Source organism: Apteryx mantelli, chromosome 16 (genome assembly GCF_036417845.1).
Source record: "Apteryx mantelli isolate bAptMan1 chromosome 16, bAptMan1.hap1, whole genome shotgun sequence".
Classification (NCBI taxonomy): Eukaryota; Metazoa; Chordata; class Aves; order Apterygiformes; family Apterygidae; genus Apteryx; species Apteryx mantelli.
In genome coordinates this window covers 19723861-19740792 of record NC_089993.1, presented here as the reverse complement: position 1 = coordinate 19740792, position 16932 = coordinate 19723861, and the positions used below count along the sequence as shown (strand labels likewise).

The following is a 16932-nucleotide window of genomic DNA, read 5'->3' as shown; positions in this document are numbered from 1 at the left end:
TCCATACCTGTATTTAGAAGGCTTTTTCTTATGTCTAACATGCATTTCCTTTTCCACCATGTAAAACCATTGCTCCTTGTCCTATCCACATGGAAATAGCGAGCATAGAGAAGAGCTTATTTCCTTCCTCTCTGCTGCTTTCATGCACTGCAAGATCATTATCCTTTCTCCCAATTTCTCTTTTCTCCAGACTAATCAAGCTCAGCTCCTTCAGCCTTTCAGCACAACAGGCCATCTTCTGCACCTCTGCTCAGGCTTGGGACTTCTTGACTGCCTGACATGGGGCCACATCCACTTCAAACGCAATGTTACAACCAGAAGCAAGATGCTGGCTGACACCTTCCCAGCTCCAAGTGGAAAACTTCTTCCACTGCTGCCTTGCACATGACGCTCCTTTTAAAAAGTTCCTGGATTACATACCTGAAAGTTTGTTTAGTGAACCACAGTATACGAACCAAATTAAAGCTGTAAACGCTTTAGGACAAGGAACATCTTTCATATATACACACACACATATATACATACATATATATACACACACACACACACAAAATAAAATGCACAGTACCTTGCACTTGTGAATCCAGTTCCTTAGTGTGCTACCTCAAAATAAAGAAGCCAGCTGGCAAGTATCACATGCCAGAAACCAAGAATGCTGATAGTCCATCAAAATGAGATGACAAAATTAGTCCAGTACACCATTAATTTCGGAGCATCATTAACTTAAAAGTGTGGGGGTAAGAAACATTTTTGACAGCTGGTTTCAGTTGCTGCCAAGCCTTTAGTATTGCGCAGCGGTCATGGGGGGAGGAAATAAGCTAGAATGGTAGTAAATGAAACCACTCGTCTGGTTTCTGGATTCACTTTATTGTGGTCGCAGATCTCTAAAAACTGGGATTCAGTGCTCTGTAATTACAACATCCACATTTAAATGGAAGGAACAGGGATAACATTAAAAAAAAAAAAAAGAGTGCTCAAAGATGAGGTTTGCTCCTTGCTTTGCACATGGTGCTGGAATAGGTGCCTGCACAGAGCTGCAACGGACCAGAAAGATGAGGAATGAGGCACAGCCTTCCTCCTGGAGCAATGCTGGCTGCTCAGCTACACCCACACCCCGTCCCACAGCCGCGTGTACACCGCGTACAGCCGCTCCGTGGTAGGGCACTGCCGCCAGGGCCCTGCACAGCTGAGCAAGCGTCGGCTCCCACGCACTAATCCAGCGAAGCAGCAACGCACCATTTTATTTTCCCATTGCAAGGCAGGGAAGAAGGCTTGGTTAAAAGACATCTAAAATGTGAATTACCTAACTAAGCCCTGGCGCTCGCCAAGTTTTCTGTCTGTGCTCATTTCCGAAGCTAAAAGTTATAATGAGCCCTGGCTTAGGCAACTACAAAATTTGCCAAACTCAAATGAAGTTTGCTTTGGTTAAATCCTTCCAGTGCCAAAACCAGATGCTGAAATGGCAGCCTAGAGAATCCCACTTTGAGCTGCTCCTTAAACCGGACTGTGAATCAAAGGCAGAAAACGCAAGAATCGGAGCAGCATGCAGAAAGGGAGGCGGCGGAAAGAGCTGCAAGGTCCCTTCGCCGCTGCTCGTCCCTGCCCAAGTCCAGCAGCAGCCACGCCAGGCTGCCCGACCTGCCGAAATCACCGCGCTTCCCTGGAGAGAAAATCCCTTCAAACGAAAGCACGTGCACAGCAGGTGGGAACAGGTAGTGATGGGAAATAAAGGGATCAGCTTCAATTCAAGTGTGTTTAAACCCCAGCCCGCGAGGACGGCTCGGTTACAGCGTTTTGGTGGTTATGCGTGTGCGCACACAGGGAGAAGGTGCGACACAGGCGCTGGAGTTCAGCTTTTGTCAGGACGCAGCAGCAGGAAGGTTTTGTATTTCAGCTGCCGACAGGCTGACAGGTAGCACTGTATAAAAATGTAAAATTCTAGCCATGCCGGAGGGGGGGGAATCATTAAATTGCATTAATTAATCCCTCTTCGAAGGTTGCTCCCCCCCCCGCCAACCATTCTACAGACTGAGTGTAATTCCTTATTAAATGAAAGGGTCCGCAGCAGGGTTGCAGGCTCCTGTGAAAGCAGGCTAATTTCTTCTACACTAAGTTCTTTAAGACACGAGTTACTTTAAGTTTCCATCTACTTTCTGCGACGGAGCGTTCCCCCAGGAGAGCTCTCGTAGTTTTGCATTCTCCAGGGCAGGACTTCTGTTCGGCCAAACAGACCTGGAACATTTCTCAAGTAACACGGTTCAACGCAGCAAGTAATTGCTGTTATGGAGTAATCGCAGCCCAGTTAACAGCCTGCATGACTAGTAGCGAGCACTAGTCTCGAGAATATTTTTCCCGATTAAGACCCTTAGGGAGGTTAGTAAACACGGATTCCACCAAGGCTTGGACACTTCCCGAACCCTTGATTGCTTTTCGGCTGTACCGATCAGCACTTTAACATTCTTTCCAACCACAGCTGTTGGAGAAGTTAGATGAGTTAAGCAACATGAACGTGTGCTGGACCAGACTGGGTGCATGAAGCTATTTGGCAAGTTGTAGTTAAAAAAAAAAACGAAACAAAAAAAAAGATGAAAAACATTTTTCATTTTTTTCTTAAATCTTTCAGCTGTGGAATCAATATTGAAGTCTACAAACTGGATACAGCTGGCAACTGGACGTGCCAGATAATGAGCAATTAAAAAATGTTTGTCTCAGTGTCTGGCAAAGCCCTGTGGTACATCAGACACCGCACAGCCATGCCACCAACCACACAATCTTCTGATAATTTCTCTGCTCTCACTTTCTCATGGGCTGCGATTTGCACAAGTGACTGGAAGCTAGAGACCGTGCAGGCAAAGGGAACGGTGGGGTGTTATTAACTGCCTGTCCACTACCTACACCTCCCTGCACGACTGCGTTAGCCCGTATTCCAGGCTAATTGCTGCTGATGTTTTAACACGGTCTTTTTACGAAATCGAGTTAGAGGCAGGGGAAGCAGGAAGGAGGTGAAAAGAATATCACTATATGCTTTTCACTAACATTTGCTGTGTTATCAAAGCACTAAGCTCGATGAGGTTAAGTTATTTTGTCAAGCTTTCTGCAGAGCTAAGCAACTGTACGCTTTCCCAATGCTACATACAGCTAACGGTCTTGACATTTAGACAGAAACTATTACTGGGATTAACCAACATGAGAAAAGGTTATCAGCCAGGATATTCGCTGGCCGATGTCAAAGTGCACCTCTAACCCCCGAGCACGCGCCGGGTCAGGAGCTCCGCTCGGCGGCCGGACGCACGCAGCAGAACTGGCTCAGGCGCGGCAGGCAGCACCCGAACACCTCTGGAGCACCCGGCAATACGGACATAACCCTACGGCCGCCACAGACAGCTTAAGGGGATCCTAGACATGACAGTCTTCTAGTGTAGACAGAGATACAGTCTCTTTCATACATGGCGAATTAACGGTTTTAGTAGACCTTTGCCTATCTTAGAACAGATTTAAATTTAAAAAAATCCAAATCCTCCAAAAGTACTATTGAGTGAAGCAGAACTAGTAATTACAGTAAATCAAAACAATAAGTAGAACCAATTTAAAAGATTTAAATTCCTCTTTAATTTCCCCCCTTTTTAATGTATTAAGCTCTTGCAAGCACTCACATCATTCAGATGGCATTAATCTTAGGGGCACTACTTGCTTCAAAAATCAATAGCCTCATCAGCACTGCTGCAATTTCCCATTCTGCAATTGCTCAAGAAACGCTGGCGTGCAGTTTTATCAAAGCCACTTCTGCTGGTTTTCATATTTTCTCTCAATGGCACGTTAGACTTGCTATGGGTCAGTTCTTCCCCAAGAATACGTCCACGGGAGCAGGCAACGACGAGACCTGATGCAAGCTGCAACCCGACAGCCTTCCTCACTGCTCCAGCCACCAACTGTTAGGAAGGCATTTGGCAGCTCTTCCTTTACCAACAGCTCGTGCAGATCTTCCAAAATTCATGTCATAACTAGACCTGGCTTCTTAACCCAATTCATCTCCACCTAGCCTTCAATCCGCTCCACGCTCACAAACCAAGGTTTTTAAAGAAGGTGGGCAGGAAGGCACTCACATCTCCTTGGATTCCCTATGGAAACTATGTTCTTTGCTCCTTCTTGCCTGCTTAAAAAGCCCAGGAACATGCATTTACAGGTCCGAGGGACTAAGGAAGGGCAGTCAACCCTGAGATTACTTCTCCATGTTAGCCTGAAGAGACCTGGAGTCCAGCTATGCCAAATGCCAGGCCAGCAGAAAGCAAGGGGTTATCCTCGCTAAAGGACGGTTGCTAAATTAAAAGCCAGCCTAGGGTGGGGAGGGCAAACCTTAAACACGCTGGGGGGGGGGGACATTAAATGATTCATTTCTGACATCAACCGTGATTAAATTTTAATCTCTCAAACAAAAATACGGTTTTCATTAGCCTCATTAGTTCCCAGTTGTACTGCGAGGCAACAGTGTCACATGGTATTAATCTTTGTTTTCATTAATATGTCATATCAACTGCTCATGTCTGCTCGCAGCATTCTTTGAAACTGATATGCTCCCTCTCTTCTGTATGAGTAGGAAGTGCCAAAAAGCAGCTTCCTCTACAGGAAGGATGACCCCCTGAGATCCTTCAGCTTTTGGTTTACGTTTCCAGAGATAATCTTTTCTTTCTGGGGAAAGAGGGAGGCAAGTTCAGAGCAGAAGGGATGTGAGACTGTGATCCACAATAACAAAGAAATTCCTGAGGTTTATTGCCAAGGCAAGGGCCAGATAAAGGAATAAGATATTCTACGTTTTCTTGTTGTTGTTTGGATACTTTAGAGAGCTGGAAAAATAAAGTCAGGTTGCGAAAAGGGTTATTTGCAAGAGGATTATTTGCAAAGCCCATAACAAACTTCAAATGACTCCAATTTAGCATACACGTCAAGGTGATATTTGTTATCTTAATGTGATTCAAATAAAAACCTTTTTTCTTTTTTATGCAAAACAACATGCTAGATGCACGTCCAATAACAATTTTTACTTGTATTTCAAACATTAATATCTGAAGGGGCAATATTAATTAGGCCCTACAGTCTTTCAGTACCACCCTTGTATCACCCTCTAGACAGGCAGATAAAGCAGGACATAAGCTAACCAAAGAGCCTGCCAAAGTCACACAGCAAGTACAGCCCGACGCATCAGTTCCTGGCTGTACACCGAGGTCTCAGTGAACTCCCCAAGCGATTCAAGCACATCGGGGAAACTCAGGACACAGGTTTCTATTCCCTGCTTGCACAGCTCACGATCTTTTAGTGTTTACTGGCTCAGGGCAGTCAAGAAAGTCTTGCTGAATTACCTGTACTAGGGAATAAAAGGCGCATTAGCTCATATGCACCAAGCCCACGTGGAGACATTCATTCACACTCGAGGCGGCTCTGGTTTGCTGGAGTCTCAAAGGATGATTCTGTATTCTGCACGTCACACTAGGTACCCAGCTTACGGCTAAAAGGGATCTCCACGAGCACTGTGCCCTTGTCATGGACAGTCGCAAACTTGCACACTTGAAATTAGGAAAAAAGTTTGCTAAACCTAGTCCACAATTCACACACCGCCCGATTTGCAAGCTGGAATAAGAAATTCAGAAGAGATCTGTTTCTAACCTTTCTTTGATGAGATGACACTAGACAAAAACCCAGGACCTTTAGATGGGAGAAAAAAGAATTATAGAACGTAAGAAGAAAGAACATGGGGAAATGGTCCATTTAATGGCTGCTAAAGCCCTCCTGGAGAGCGAAAACACAGCCCTGAGCATCTCATCAGCCCCCTAGCATTTAATGGAGTTCAGCCCGAGCCATTCACCAGTTCATCTGCTAGCAGACAGAAGACTGTGATTAAAGTCCTGCATAGGTCAAGTGGTTTTTAACGAGACTTATAAACCACAAAACCTCTGTGACATAGAAGTCTTTCTTCTTTCTCTATTGTAAAGGAACTTCTAAGGATGGTAATTTAACTGCAATTAAATTACATGCCTCAGAGACATGCTTTCACGACCTGCAGTATGCCTGTCCCTCTAATAAGTCCTTTAATATTAAAGTCAAAGGCCATTAATATTACGTTCAATCAGCTAAACATGAAAAAAACAGAAGACATTTGGAGCCAGAAAGACAGGCATGTCCTCTTCTGTATTCTAGCTAAGTGCTACAGCATCTGCAACTTTTTGGAAACCACCTGGGCCCAGTGGCTTCAAAGGGCACGTGAGCGCAATTCAAATGGTATTCACCAACAGCCTCGGGGTGGTACGGTAGTGAAGCACAGCTCGGTTTTCCATGTAGAAAAAGGCTGTGCTGCTTAGTCTTAATTTATCCTAAATACCTGTTTGCAGTAGCTCCACCAACATTTTCCACAAGGGAAGAACACACTGAAAAGAATGTGGTGGCCACCTCATGCTATAACGTTTTATTTATTGGCTTGTTTAACCTATTCCCTTGAGTTCTTGTTACCACACCAGAATCTTAATTGTGAAAGAAAAAGGCAACGGGATTTAAAAAAACCACAATTCTAGCTTTTGTATCAAGTGTTGCAAACTGTACCCTCGAATGCTCTCCAACAGTGGACAATATATTTTGTAAAATGAAGCAGCACAATAGCCAAGAGAAAGGAGAGGGTTTTCAGACGATATTTGAAAATGTCAAGGGGGTTCAATGAGGAAACAACAGAAGAAGAAACAGGAGATCAGTGGCAGAGTAGCTTAAAAGTTTGTTTATATAAGAAAACGTAATAGCTCTCTGGGGGCACCTTGCTCTGGGATAAAAGTGATTTTATTCCAGAATTATGAATTCACTTTGGAAGTGCATTAGTTGTTCTGATACAAAAAAAAAAAGTCAACTTCTGCTAGAATGCCTCTCACAGAGAGCTTGTCCTGACAAAGGACCTCTGCTGCTGATGGTCCAGGTCTGCATACACATGTCCCGGCGGAAATGGCAGGGAATAAATCACAAATGGAGGTTTCATGAGGTCACCTGCAACAAGCTCAGAAAGTATTTTTGCTTTTAAGTAAGGGGGCAACTTTTTGCATTCTTGTTCAAATGTAATACAATATGAATACTCAGGAGGGAAGAAGCAGGGAGAAAGGCAGGAACATTCATATTTGACCTGAGAAGCAGCATCGTTCTTCTAATGACAGAATCGAGACAAGTAGGACTTGTAGTATACAAAAAGGGACACTGAAGTATGAGGAGTTCCCACAAAATCTTTTCAAGGATCTCTAGCTTCCTTAAATAGCTTCCATTATAGTCAGGCTGGGACTGCTTTTTACTACTATTTTACTCAAATTAGAGATACTTTGCAAAAGTGAAGAGAGAAAAAAAAAAATCAAGGCTAAAATTAACAATAAAGATTCGGCTCTTTACCCAGCCTATGGGTCAGGTTTTAAATATTCTTTTGTGCACTGGCAGTTTTTTGGCTTTTTGACAGCCTCCTTCTATTTCAAAAGGAAAAGTTCAAAATGGCAGAGGGGGGGAAAAAAAAAAAAGTATTTTAAGACGCAGACATTCTCAGCTTGCGATGTGAGCGTGGCACCATTATACGTATGCCCTGTGACGCAGGGAACGTGTCCAGATTTCATCTGAAAAGAACCTGAATATCACAGATGCTTTGGGAACAGAGGGCCCAGAATTGCAGAAGCTTCCCTGTGAATTCCACTTTTAAGTTTGACAAAGCCAATCTTGGCCCCACGTTTCACAGGTACCAAAATTAACATGCCACTCTCCAAAAGCTAGCCTAGTTCAACCCCAGTACATCTTATCCCAGACAATCTACCCGCGCTTTGGCAGAGCTGACAGCAGACTGGCAAAGTTGAGGATTTAGGTCCAGGACAACATCGTGGCCCCAGTTTTCAGGATTTTAAGTTCCCAAAGTTCCTTACAGTAACCCTCACCCTGAGGAATCCGTCACAAAGGGCTCGCATCAGCTGGCTCCAGGAGCTGCCTTCTTCCCTGCGTAACCCCAGCGACATACAAGCTTTTCAAATCCAACTGCCTTAAAAGGACCAGGCACAGCCCAAAAGAGCAGCTCCATCCTCCCGCAATTAGGCTGAGACCTGCCGTTTCCCCCGAAGATGCTGCCCCCGCAAGTGCTCAGACACCAGTCGCCTCATTCACCCCCAACCTCCCCTTTCCCACAGTCATTAACCAGCTTCCTTTGCCATCCAGTCTGGCATCTTTCTCCCTATGGGTTTTAAATCATGTTTCATTTTTACCAAATTAAGGGGTTTTAATACCCTCAAAGACCTTTAACTCTTTTCTTGCTGTGCTGTTGCAGCAAGGCTCAGTGCTCCCCCCGGCACAGAGCATTTTCCCCAGCTGCTGTGGCTCAAAGAGGTGGCAGTCGGCGGTATCGGGAGCCGGCAGTCAGTGTCCTGCCTTTCAAAAGAGACACTTTACTCTTCTGAAGCTTCCTCTGACTCTGAGCCCAAGCCAGCTGGACAGCAGTTGAAAGACTCACTCCTTCAGCATCGCCTGGTATTTGGAAACTCCAGCCCAAAACAAATAGAAACATTTAAAATTAAAATAGAAGAAAAAGGCGATAAAGGAATAAATTGTTCCTCACTGGCCTACAAAAGATAACTCTTTCTCCTCAGCATCCCATATCTTCCTTGAACTGGTTTCCCAATCAACAATTGCAAAGGATTTGATAGACTGGATGAGCCCCTGGGTCCATGCTCAGCCCAGCAGTGCTCTCTTGCAGGAGTTGGCACCTCCAGGCTGCAGAGGAACATTAAGACAGACCATCGGCTGTCCTAGACACGTGGAGAGATGCCTGTATGAGCATGCAACCTCCCCAAGACACCTTAAGATAATCCCCTTCTACAAATCAGTGTGGAAAGGGAGTTTTAAGGCCAATGCTGCCACCATTCACTCATGATCGGCGGCAGAATTCATGAGATTTCAGGTACCCTCAGTTCGTATCTAGTGCCACCAGAATTCTTTGGAGGATGGTGAGAAATTAGTTAATTCCCCCTTTTCTCCCTCCTGCCTTTTATTTGCACCGTAAGCACCTAGCCACCCAGCATCCCCTTCTCCATGGAATTGAATGTCACAGTGTATGCACAATAATAATATGGTTTTGACCACCCAGTGACCCATTTCAGAGGATCTAATGAAAAATGCAACCACGGCTGAATGAACTGCAGTGCTGGGTTGCTTTGATTCTCTTCCCCCGCCCCTTTACATGAAGAACCTAATTTCCTGTTTAATATATTTGATGCCACAACTAAGAGATGAAATTGAGGCAACGCCTCTTATCCTCCCACCTTTTTTTCCTCTCACCCTTTCCCCTCCAGAAGAACCTGTCCCATCCTCTTCGCAGGCTACTACTATATGCCATAAGTTACTTCCTTGTGACAACATAACTTTTAAATTCCAAATTTGAAGCAGTGAAGGGGGAGAAATGGCCTTATTTCAAAAATCAAGAGGCAATTCCTTTCAAACACAGCATCCACCAAATGCAAACTCTGTGCTCTCTTTGCATTCCTGTTGGCCGAGTCATCGTCTTCAGAGTTGCAAAGAAACCTGCAGCTCGGCCGTGAGTTGCTAAGCCCACTACATGCACTCAGGAAGAGACATTTGGACACAGTCTGCTGGTGGCAGCTCAGTGTACGAGTAGAAGTTTCCCCTCTCTACCCCCCTTTCCTTTGCCTCTCCCTTAAAGACTTGGAAGAAGACAAAGCAGCCACTCAGAGAAAGAGTTAAATGGGCACAACTGGATTTCTTTTGGCAAAAGCTCAAGAGTTCTGCAGGAATGTTACCTCCTCCAACACCTGCAGAGAAGAGGTCACATCTCTGCTTTCAGCATGCTTTTTACTAGAAAAAGCAGTTGGGAGCAGATGAGAAGCACAGAAAGCACAACTGTCCAGCAAGACATGAAGAACACATTCTGGTCACTTCTTCCATCAAAACTATGATGACACAGTAATACTGCTACAACCGTGGCACCAGTACATTGAAAACTCCAGAGTGCCTTACGGGTACTAAAGAAGCAGGTCTATCATGGTAATTTCTTAATTAGCCCACTCCTTCAGGAGCAAGCTAGATCAAATCTGAAGCCAATACAGGTCCAGCTTCCAGCTACAAGATCCTGCAGCTTTAAAAATGCTTTTGTTTATTTTACACAAAGGCAAACAGAAAGAAGTCAAGCAATGCATCTAAATTTTGCTACTACAATGACCCAAACTCCTATGTCTCTGGAAATGAGAGCAGGAAGACACTTTAATTCTTGCCTGGTAACATAAAAGGCCTAGAAAAAAGACAAGTGATTTTAGAATAACTCGAGAATGGGCAACAGAAAGCTATCAACCGAGTTATTTTTCAAATGTTGTGGCTTTCTTTCAGAGTTTTAATTTCCCACTGAGTTAAGAGCTCAGAGAACAGAGCTTTTCAGAGATCTGAAACTGTTATCATTCACCCACTTACATACCATCTGGAGTAGGAGAAGAATGAATGGGACAGTACAAGACGCAGCACTGCTCGAAAACATGCAAATCCTTAAAATTAAAATCACTGAGCCCATCCGCAGGGAAGGCCTCCTGTCACATATTGTAGAGCCAGAACACTAGAGCAGAACATCCCAGTGACACAGCAATACTGCTTGTCCCCACCTGCCACAGTTTGGGTACTGCTTCCTGGCATGGCCTTTTCCATCCCCAAAGTTACTTGCATCATCTCTGCTACCAGCAGAGTGATGCACAGGTACCTAAGAGGTAAACTAATGAAGTCTGATTTCCTAAAGGCTCATCCTCTCTTAATCAGCATATTTGGGGCCTTAAAAGGTGCGAGGCCCAGCTAAAGCCTTTCTTCCGTTTGGGGCACTGACGAGGCTTTTCTAGCCTGCATTTGTACTGCTGCCTTTCCCCGATACGAGCAAACCATACAGACACTCACTGTTTTCCCTTTCCCGTTTCCCACAGGCTTTATGTACTCATCTCCAGTGCTCTGGCTGTCTTCGGGACAGAACTGGAAATCAATAAACCAGCTCAAAGGTAATTATTAGGGGAATCCTCTTGCAAGAGCCATAAGGGAAGGTACTCCACAGCAGGGATGGCGTGTAGCTCAATACGTTACACAGCTGATCCCACTTTCACTGGAAAGGAGGCAAATTGGGACAGGTGTCTCAGGAAAGAGTGGGTTATGCCCATAACCTACAAGTGAAACACTCCTTTGCCAAATATGTTCCTTCTCTGACATGCCTATATCACTGCTTACCAGACTACCAACCTCAAGGAACTAGAAATTCAATGTACACAATGAACAGCAAGACATTACGGAGGAAATCAAAGCAGAGAGATTGTTAACCTACCAGATCTGTCCAACATTGACAAGCGAGAGGTAGAGAATCCACAGGACGGCCATGAGGATCATGTTTGCACATCCAGTTACCAATACAAAGGCTGAAGTTGCCAGGCCAAAGCCAGAGAGATAGTCCAAGATGCTGTCCATGTCTGACCAGTCCAGAAACCAGATGATCGTTGGGGCATAGCTCAGCGCATCCAGACTTATCTTCCCTTTGAAGTATCTTTTGACATTCTGCAGGTACAGTTTACACGGGAGCAGCCCCTTTTCTCCTATCAGCTGCTTGTTTTGATGGTAAGCCACGAGGAAGGCCACAACTAGAGGAAAACAAGGGGAAAAAAAGAGTATTACAAATTATCCAGGCAGAAGTACATGTTTTGAGTCCAGCGTTACACAAGTATATTCATGCCTTGGGAAGGAATTTATTCACACATGTCGTCATCTCTATGAAAATACAAGACAGTCATTTCTATCAACTGTGACATGGAAGGCATGGGAATTCTATAAATGCCATCTGCCCTCACACCAGGAAATGGCACAGAGGCTGTTTTGAGATATAATTTTCTCCTCAACTGCTGTAAGGGACAGGTCACTTGCTGCGGACAAACTCAACAACAAACTTCTGGGAAAAGCTCCCTGCAACGGAGCAACCTAACCCAATATAGAAACAAGAGGGTCAGTCCAGTTCTCTCAGACTCTCCGCATGACCCTAGGTTAGTCACATACACTATTCATCTCCTAACGCGATGAGGAAAACATCCTAATTACACTGCAGAGCAAGAGTGAAACTATTTCTCAAGATTCAGATCGGATTTGCTTTCTACAAAAAGTGTTTGAAGAAGAGACACCAAGAGGGAAATTCTCAGTTAGGCGCAGAGACTGGGGAGCACAATTTAAGCAGCCAGAAGAGGCAACTCCCTTCTGCTCTGTGGCAGCAAAGCAACAGCTGCACTTCTGCACCCCTCTTTCTGCCACACAGAACACTTTACTGTGCAAACGGACAACAACTCCATCATGAATGCTGTTGGCAGTAATTTACAGTATCTGCTGCTCCCAGCACAAATAACCCATGACAGACAGACAGCTGTACCTGCAATATTATGCTCCAACTTTAGAGGACAACATATCCCCACTTGCATATAACGCTATCTGTGTAGATATCAAGTATTAGAACTTTTCCTCATAGTGAACATATTTAATATTTCAAAATATTGCTAATGAAACAGCATAAACTCATATGCAGTATTCAAGAGTGGTGCCAAAGAAGCCCTCGCTCTTCTGGCAGTGCAATGGTTAACGGTTACGCATTCCAGTTGGACAAGACAGCAGTTATGTTATGGGTTGACCTTCTGGATCCTCTCACATCCTGGTAGGTTGGAAATACAAAGACTTAATATTTTCCTGTGCCCTAAATTGCTACTTTTTACATGTCACTACAGCTCTCTCATTTATAGTAGCTACGCTCTTGCACTGGACAATCTTAGAACAGCCAGATGCTTTTTTTAACAGCATATAAGCAATTTAATTACAGATTATAGACCTAGAATTTGATGTTCTACAGAGAAAGTTGGTCAGTTTGTAGGGATTATCTCATATTTTAGGAATCTCCTCCAGTTACCAATTTGCAATTTGTAACTGCAGTAATCTCCATTTCTCAGAAAAATGATGAAGGCCAACATTTCCTGATTAGGCTCCATACATTTTGCTCCCAGCAACTAACTTACACATTTCAAACATTATCCAAACACTAGCCACGTCACTCACAGCAATATCAGAAGTCTTGCAAAAAGCCAGTTTGTCTCCTTCCACTCCTCCTTAGTTAATGATCAAATCTGTTTCCTTCCTTATCTCAATACTGCCATTCAGCAAACAAGAATTTTGGTGTTCATGTGGTTGGCATCCTTCATGGGCGACACTGGTTGCAAGTGTGAAACTGTATCTTGAGCTCAGGCCTGGATTCCCATTTCTTTGAAGTTCAGACTGATGAGCAAAAGTTTGCAAACCCAGGAAAATAAATAAATAAATAAATAGATGTCCCATTCTCCCCAAACACACACAAAGGTCTCCAGGGGATTTCAGTTAATCCACTTAACACTTAGGCCACCTCTTTGCACACGGCATGTATTTTGTTCTCAATTTAAAACCAACACTAAATTGCACAATCTAATGCATGTCTGAGGTCCCTGAGCGGATTCCCATTGATTTCAACAGATCCTGAACCACACTGCTAACATGGTCAGTCGGGGTTTTAATCGGTTGGTTCTTTTTCCTTTTGTCTTTGATACACAGTGAAGGATTTCACTCAAACTGATAAAGACGAGAACTTTTTATTCAATTACAGACAGGCAGAGACAAGAGGAAAACTGGTCACAACACTGAAGAGTCAGTTTTGGACAGCAAATTAAATGTTTTATATTTTAGAGAATACATTTTTTCTACCAATACTCTGTCCAGTAAAACTGTGTAATCAGAAAACCTGATACACGAAACCAGCAGAAATACAATATTTTCAAGCTTCAGACAGCTTAATATCTTCATTTTTGGTTAAAAAAATAAATAAATAAAAAACTCAACTCTGCCTTAAAACTACATGGCCTGATTCTCCTTGATTAGCACTGCAATTTGCTGCACAGTTTTCCAAAAGTGCTAATCAAATTCCCCTCTAAATGCTACAGAAATTGCTGCCTCAACCCATAACTGCTAAGCATTTTTTTTTCTAAAAATGTAAATTAGACCCCTGCACGGTATGCAAGATAAACAAGGAAAGGGTAAATTAGGAAAAACAAACTATAGCAATTGAAGAAAAGTACACACTGTATGTACAAAATACTGTACAGCCTTTTTAAGTTTAAAAGCAGCAAAGACTGCATTATAAGTTGGCATGAACCGCACATCGCAAGATCATACAGCTTGGGCTCCAAAGTGGTCTTCTCTCAGAACACAGATTTTCCCTACGATGCTGAATTCCTGCTATTTCGCGTGTAACGATTTCACAGCGAAACGCCACCAGCAACAGTCCTAATTTGATGAAAAACTCATCTAATCCAAAACAGACCCTTCACGTTCCACCCACATCTGAAGCTGTTGTCCGCCCTCCCAAGCCATGGGCACCCGCGTCGGAGCGGCGCTGCGCAGCGCTCGCGGGCGGCCGGCATCTCCGAGCCGCGCTGGCACAGCCCTGAGCCAGCTCCCTCTCCTGGACACTGCCCGGCTGCCGGGTCCACGCCGGCCGCCAGCTCTCCCATCGCAGCAAAACCCGGGCGCTGCCGCAGGAGCTGCTGGGGCACCCTTGGAGCGCGAATCCCACACACGGCGCCCGCTTTTTGGAAACCCCTCTGCTAAACCTTTTGGACCTTGTCTCCAAGATGCCACCTTAAGCGCATCCCTTCCAGAGGCTCTGCCTGCAGGCAGCGGTTCCCAGTTTGCCCACACAGACACAGGCAACAGCTGAAGCTAAGACAGGTTCTGCAAACGATTTCAGCAACACAGGTGATACACAGACCCAGGGCAAAAAGTTGTGTGTCAGCTTTGTCTGTTTACTCTCTCCAGACCCCCCCCTCTAGAAACAGTATCCTTAAATTGTCCAAGACACAGATCCGGCTCCCTCCTCCAGGAATCTTCCCTTTGATCTTGGCTTAGTCAGAAAGAAAAGTCCCTTTTGCCCCCAAAGCCTGTGCTTTCGTTCCTCTTCCTTAACCCCTATTCGGAAACCTCTCTCCCTTTGGCCTCGTATTTGGGGATTTTCCACTCTCCATCTTCCCACTCCCTTCAGGTAAACATGGTCAGACGAGATTGCTTCCATCTCGGGCACTCGCTAGCACGCTCACCGCACCGCTGGGGCACGGGGCAAGGTTAACAGCTTCTCTTATTTGTCCTCTAGCTTCTTCCTGGCAATTTTGTTATATTAACCAGAACTCCCTGGTTAAAGAGCCCGTCAATGCTGGGGAGGACCCAGCTCCCCAGCACGCTCCAGTCCAACCAGGCCTTACAGCAAGCAGTCCCCGGGGTCGCAGGCACAGAGCCTGCTCCAGCGACAGCACTTCGCTGCTTCCGTCTCAGCCTCTCCAAACCCTCTCCAAACCCTCGGAAAGCTGTGCTCCTGGGCATTTGCAAGGTTCACATGAGCCCAAGGGTATTCTCATCTCTAGAGGCAAAAAAGCGTCCAAACTGGCAGCCAGCATCCTCGCGCTAACAGCGATGGAGGCGAGGGCAGTGCCTCTGTGACGAGCGGAGCTGCAGGACTGTGCACCCCGCTCGAGAGAGGCTTTCTCGCTCCTCAGTGAACCCAGCTCCTGAATTTGCAAGCCTCGGGCAATGCATTCATCAGCATCTCTTGTCAGCTCGAGATTTATTTTTCCTTCAGGAACTGCGCAAGCACTTGCAGAACAAGATTCCCATGCACTAGGCAGCTTGCCTCCACTGGCACTCTGCTACCCTTGAGCTCAGTGCAAGCACCACGCTGCAGAGCTCCTACGGCACACGCCCCACCTGCACGGACGTGCAGGATGGGGCAAGCGGACAAAGAGCCTGATCCAGAGTCACTAACACCAGCTCCTACCTTTCACTTTAACAGGCCAGACCCCTCAGACTGTGCTGGCTCTCGCTTTCTGGTATCATCTTGTAAAAACAAAGCATAAGAGGCGCTGAGAAGGGAGCTTTTTCAACAGTTCAGAAAATGCTTTTCCAATGAGGATGCAGAAGCTGAAGTTCTCCCAAAGTTATCCCTTCCTACCTCACTGATGGAAACTATGCGAGGACAGGGGTGAGCCCACCGCTGCGGGCTCCCAGTCCAGGGACATCCCCTGTGGACTCCCAGCACACCTGGACATACCTCAAAGTCTCCGCTCCTGGCACAAAAACCTGCCATTTTTCCCCCCATCGCCCTGCTCATTGCCTGGACTTTTTTTTTTTTTTTTTTTTTAAAACCAAAACCTCCTGGATGTGGGTATCTTCAGCCCATCCCATCTCTTGTTTCCACTTGAAGCACTTTGCCGTTCTTCAGACGATTCACTCCTTTGCAGATTCAAAATTCAGCTTCAGCGACTCCCATGCTCCCTCCCACTCAAGAGGCAGACAGAACCTTTGACAGCTCACATGGGAACACGCTCCCCTACCTGATGCGAGCGGAGCTTTACATAAGTAATACATGTAAATTGTCATCAACTGCTAATAGACCTTCACTACTTATTCTCACCTCAGAAGGTGCTTTACTGTACTTTTCCATTAACTCCCCCCTCCACCTTCTCCTTCCCCTCTCAGCCTCCTCTCTCCCCCCAAACTGAACGCATTCCTTGTTCAAACCCACATGCTACCAATAAACACAACTGGAGCATGCAACATAAGAATCGCTCATCTGAAATGATTTGGTCTATCCACATTGCCCTGTCACCTCAGTTCCTTTCCCCCAGCCCAGGCTCAGCCTGTCATGGTAAGAGAATGAGAGAATCCCATTCTTCATGCTCTGTAAAGATTTAAAGATGTGAAATCCAAAACTTTCCGGTCATATGGCTTCCCCCCCCCCCCCATTAAAAAAGTCTTAACTTTTACTTAAAGCCCAAACCACAAGAAGAAATGAACCAAGAGCACAGA

General features: G+C 45.2%; 1 protein-coding gene across 6 annotated transcripts in view; it reads right to left on the bottom strand.

Moving 5' to 3' along the window:
* LMF1 (lipase maturation factor 1) overlaps positions 1–16932 on the bottom strand; it is a 234178-nt gene that overhangs the window by 211895 nt on the left and 5351 nt on the right. For 5 of the 6 annotated variants that reach the window (XR_010885826.1, XR_010885827.1, XM_067306327.1 and 2 more), the window contains exon 2: positions 11351–11660. Coding sequence is in view for 4 of the 6 variants with exons in the window: in XM_067306327.1 (XP_067162428.1) it covers positions 11351–11366 (16 nt within the window). In the remaining 2 variants the exon portion in view is untranslated. Of the gene's footprint in view, positions 1–11350; positions 11661–13107; positions 13124–16932 lie in introns of those variants that run through there. The other variant, XM_067306326.1, reaches the window with a different exon arrangement.